Below are 5,503 nucleotides of genomic sequence, written 5' to 3' on the forward strand. Positions count from 1 at the left end.
CTTAACAAACATCATTGGTGGCTTCCAAGAAGGAACACGAATAGGAATGCTGAGTGCAAATGCATCTAAAAGCAACACATCTTGAAGAAAAACAAGCCAACGCTTGACACAAAACCCCAAGCTACTCACTACATGATCCCGTTAACTTGAGGAGTCTCTCAATCCCTGGATCAAGAAAGACCAAAGGCCACTCTCCAAAGTCAGTATCACATCTGGAGGCTTCAATGAAAGCACACAGCTAACCAAGCTGAGGGGAGTGCTGGCTGGCAGCTCTCCAAATTTTGGGCACAGGAACAATAGGGAAACAAATGGCAATGTGTGAGCTGAGATGTGAATGTTGAAATGTCTACAGTGAAAATGGCTCACTACAGAAGCCTGAAGCTCTCAAGAAGCAGCAGATATCACGCCTTGTGCCTATGGACACCGAAACACAAGATAAGTTTGTGAAGGATCTTGTGCAACATCTACAGCACTTCAAGAGCTGAAGCCCAGTAATGTTTGTGTCTGCAGGATGAGCTCCAAGTTCCAAGGAAAAACATATCCCAGTACAACAACATAAACGTCACTGTAACTACTCCTGAGTGCCTGTAAGTGCTTCTTGGTCAGAGTTCAACACATAAACCGATTTCACAAGATCGCGAAAAGCATCACATCAGCTCCCATTTGCTGTTATGGTAGAAGGACACACTGCTGTCAAATACCCCAAACACTGTTTCTTCTCTTCCTCTCCACAAGTTATACTGGGGTACCTTGATTCTTTTTAATTAAGTGGGACTCCTCAGTGCCCTAAACTTCGAGCTGTTCCAGCTGAAACTGAGCAAAGTAATTATGCTTTCAGAAAATCCATTTTCTGTCTTTCAGATCTAATCAGTTATAAAGACTTAATTTCCAAAGCCATCAAGGACCATTTATCTAACTCTGGATTGTGTGGCTGATAGTGTATCATTGTAATATTTCACCCTTAGACACTGTCACTTTCACAAAGAAACCTGCAGGATTCTCTTATTAAAATACCAAATCCTTTATGACTGGATATTAACAAAACACAACCTCAAAAAGATTCTAATAACGCCACGTTTTAACCAGACATAATTAAATATTTACAAAGCTGTAACATTCTGAAGAGAGCAATTATCATGGAAAGCGATAGGCACCATTAGACATTCCACCTGTAACACACAAAACAATTGAGAAGTCAAAAATTGAAGGAACGCTCTTGTGTCATTCCAGCCTGGATTTGATACAAGAACCTTTGAATTTCATTCCTAACTTTCATCAGTGAGTTGGTTTTGATTGTGTAGTACCACGCTGTCTGCACTTAACTTTTAGAGGCCTCATTATCTGCTTGTTTATAAGCGGAAAATAATCATTCCTCTTCTCCAGGGTGCTGACAGTCCCACTAATTGCAATGCATTTTGAGATCATCAAAAGAAATACCACATACAAGTGGAAAGCATAATGGTTATTTTATAAAAGCATTTATTAATCATCAAGACTTGGTTGTAACTTACTTAATTCCCAGTCCATCCTTATTTCTGAAGATGAGGGGAACTCTGAGAGCTTCTCTTTGCACGTACTCAAAAGTAAAATCTGTTTGAATAATGGATAAAAAAATCCAACATCAATTACAACAGCCTTAGCACCTCACGTTCCATTTCCTCAAAACACTCCCCATTTCCCTTTTCTCACCAAAGAACTCCACTACCAGTTAAAGGAAAATAGAAAGAGAATGCATATTTTAGGGCCAAAGCGGAAACCAGATGACAGACAATGCTCTCCCAGCTGCTCACCATTTTTCCTGTGCACTGATGCACAGAAAACAGAATCCACTCAGAGTCTGTCAATTAAGGTCTGGGGTGAAACACTCAATAAAATACCAAATTAACAGTTAACAGATAATGAAATGACTGCACATCAGCCTGGTACTTTGGAGGCAAATGTGTAGTTTAAACTGAATACTGAAGTTTATGTATTTTAAGGTGTACATTTCTGTTTAGGAAAACGCCATGTGAGCATTACCTGTGTAGAGAAGAATGCCCTGATTGTGTGAACACAGAACTCTCTTTTTACGTGAGGGTTACTCTAACTTTCCACAAAGTACTTTTTAGTTACTCAAAAACTGCAGGAGCTGATAGGAATCTTATACAGCTTCTGACACTTGGGAAGACAGTGGAAAACGAACCATTTTGGGTGGGAGTCACACAATCGAACTGAAAATTAAACATAAACGTGTCATGTTAACATTGCCCAGTATCACCTTGTTGCTCCACTCTGAGGATTAGGCAGAACTGGCCTTGCCTGGGGATTTCTTTATGCAACCATCTGATACAATGGCAGCGATTTGGGGATTAGAGAGGAAGTTACAAGGCAGCGATTTGGGTGAGCTGTGCCTACAAAACCCCACACTCCCTTTGGAGCCTTGTGCCACAGAGAGAAGAGGAATTCCTGCAGTGGCCATGTACGTTTCTATGGTTCAGCTATTCCCCCATTCCTACAGGAAAAAATGACTTTTCTATAGCATCCATACGCTACCTTAAAATGGAAAACACTGCCTGACTCTCCAGCACTTCAAAACACACCACGTTGTGTGAAATACACCACACATTTTATGTAGTATATTCAGATACACACAAGTAGTTTAACTCCCCCAAGATTCAGCCAGCAACATGCAAACTTCCCGGGAGAGATGAGAACCTCAGACCTGAGCTTGTAGCCTTGGTTTTCTCTATTACAGAACCCACACTGACAGAAACAGGGGACACAGAGGCTCAGCTTCCACTCCTGCAGATGCATTTCCCTCTATTTTTACAACTTTTTCTTTGCTGTATTCAGTTAGTAATTATGACAAGTAGAGATATAATATTCCTACTTAGAGTTAGCAAATCAGAGCACTGTAATTATCCATTTACGAAACCATTAAAATGATGGCAACTTTATTGCTACTAGTCTCAAAATAAGTGTAATGAATCCTCCAATTAACTAAGGTTACCAAATAACTACTTCTGTATTAGAGAACTCTTCCTTTCCCAGAGGCATTAAACTACTGCCTTTAGGTAAGCAAATAAATAAACCACAGATATTTTCTTAAGGACACTCATCCAAGTCAGAAAGTCAACAAACATTAAGAAGAAGCTGGGTGGAAGAAGCAGAGGCAGCTGCAGGGAACAAGTAGCTCTGACAAACTGCATTGAAGCCAAAAATCACACCCCTGCCTGGCAGCACCTCGAGGAAAAAACCTCCAACCACATTCCTAGCAACAAAATACATCAGAGTTATCATGAAAAATAAAATGAGAATATGGGAAATGAAAATCAATGAATCTATGGCTCAACCAGTTCCATGTGTGCACATAAACTGTTTCATTCTTACTAACCACTGTCACTGTTGTGCCTAGATTCAACTCTTGGATATAAAAATGAACTAATAGTAAAACTCAAGGCAGAGCAAGTAGGAAGGCAGAGCCTTTCTTCCTAATGCCCCAACAAAGCGCCTAAATCCCTTGTGGGGCTGAACAAAGCAGACCCAGACCACAACAAACTAACAAAAGACACTCATTTATTTTCAAGTTCCCTAGAAAGGAGAAGGCAACCCAAAGATGTGAGAGCTGCTGAGAGAGGGAAGCTACGGGCTGTACTGCAGTTAGTGTAGCAATGGCAACCACTGAGTATTTGGAAGGTGAGGGTAGAAATCCATCATTTTCTGGAAAATTAATTAACATTTTCCAGCTCAAAAAAAAACCAGGTATTTGTGTTTTGTTTGGAGGAAGAGGGGTCAGGGTTGAGTTTATCTCCTAAACAAATACCTTCCTCAGTGAGATAGGTATTTAATTTCTCCACCACATTAACTTTTCTAAAAGGAGCTTAAAATGCTCATGCAAAACGGAGCCTAAGGGAGGAAAGGAAATTTTCTAAACTAGATTAGTGGCTCCCCCGTTAGAGGCATTGCGGGAGGATTACAGCCACGACTCCTCTTTCCTGAGAAAGCCCTCGGGAAGGCCGAGTTTTGGTGACGACCATCTGGGAATCAGGAGCCTTGTCGGCAAGGCTGCAGTAAATAAAGGTGACCCGCAAACCTCTCAGTCCCCTTTGATTCCCGGGCAAAGCTCTCCCGTTTCCCTGCCTGCCAGGCAACCACGCTGCCTCTGCTACCGCTCTGTAATTAAAGTCACCTAAGCAAACCAAATCACGTTATCCTTTAACACATGATAGGAACACAAAGTGATTGACTTTAAAGTCTCCGACCCGGGCGAGCACCCTTTACATCCTTTTGCGGAAGGATTCAGCCAGAGCGGAGGAGGAGCGGGAATCGCCTCCGGCGGAGCAGGGGCCTGGGGGTGCAGCCTGTCCTTTGCCAGGACCCAATTCCTGAGCATCCCAGCGGTGCGCGGGGTCACAGCAGCGGCGGACCCACGCCGCCTCCCCAGCACCGTGCCGGGGCAACAACTGCTCTGCGGGCGCAGGAGCGGGGGTAACGGGCACACCCGGGGTAGCCCCACGGCAGAGCGGGCTCCAAGGCCCCGGTGCAGCAGCAGCCGCCCCCCGGCGTCGTCACCGGATCCCCGGGCAGGGGGCGCGGGCGCGAAATACGAACCCAGGCGCGGAACTACACGTGGAGGCTCCGGGAGCGGAGCGGAGCGGAGCGGGGCGGGGGTAGCCCCGGCCCGGCAGTTACCTTTCCCGTCCATGGCATGCACGAAATCCCCGTGATACAGTTTGCTCTTTAATTTCTCTTCCAAATTGAAACTCCTGATGCTGACAATTTCCTCCACGTCCGAGAGATCCTCGTTCTCATCATACCGCCTTCTGCCAATGGAGCGCTACAAAACAAAACAAAACACAAACACATTGGGGGGGGGGGGAGGGAAAAAAGGAGGAAAATAAATAAGAGGAAAGCGCATGCATCGTGCAGCCGAGTTGATAAACAGCTCCCGGAGGAAATAATTAAGGGGCAAGACACAGATTGAACAAAACCTGAACCCAAACATGCAATTACAGCTGCGTGCACAACCTTTTCCATCCCGCGGCACGGAACTAGACCCGGATAACAGGTGTTTGGCTGCGGGAACCAGCGCGGGGGCCGCGGGGCCGGAGCTGCCGGCTCGGGGCGAGCGGGAGGCCGGCGGCTCTCGCCCGAAAGTCACGGCCACGGCACCGAGGCGGTCCCGTTAAACCCCCCGTGAGCGGCGGCCAATGCTCGTCAGCGGCAGGGTTGTTTTTATTAATATTGTTATTTCTGCACGTGAATACAAGGCGATTTCCCAGGGAAGGGAATGGGGGGGGGGGGGCGGTGGGGGGTGAATCATTTAATCCCAGGCACGGCATCCCGGTTTCGGGATTTACATAATCCCCGTGTTTCCATAGTCACACCGGAAGCCGCGATTTAAAAATCTATGGAACGCCGCGATGGATGCGCAGCCCCCGCCCCACTCCGCACCCTCCGTTCACCTCCGCGGCGAGGGGCAAGAACGGGTTAAAAGGGGAGGGGGGGGGGGGGGGTCCCGGTG

General features: G+C 46.0%; 1 protein-coding gene across 6 annotated transcripts in view; it reads right to left on the minus strand.

Annotated features, from left to right (window-relative positions):
- The window catches only part of KDM2B (lysine demethylase 2B), a 118,382-nt gene that overhangs the window by 106,021 nt on the left and 6,858 nt on the right, over positions 1-5,503 (minus strand). For 5 of the 6 annotated variants that reach the window (XM_065692286.1, XM_065692285.1, XM_065692284.1 and 2 more), the window contains 2 exons: positions 4,672-4,816; positions 1,512-1,590 (listed from right to left, as the gene is read on the minus strand). In XM_065692286.1, coding sequence (XP_065548358.1) covers positions 1,512-1,590; positions 4,672-4,816 — 224 coding nt within the window. Of the gene's footprint in view, positions 1-1,511; positions 1,591-4,671; positions 4,817-5,007; positions 5,164-5,503 lie in introns of those variants that run through there. The other variant, XM_065692288.1, reaches the window with a different exon arrangement.

This window comes from Lathamus discolor, chromosome 12, assembly GCF_037157495.1.
Source record: "Lathamus discolor isolate bLatDis1 chromosome 12, bLatDis1.hap1, whole genome shotgun sequence".
NCBI classification, from domain to species: Eukaryota; Metazoa; Chordata; class Aves; order Psittaciformes; family Psittacidae; genus Lathamus; species Lathamus discolor.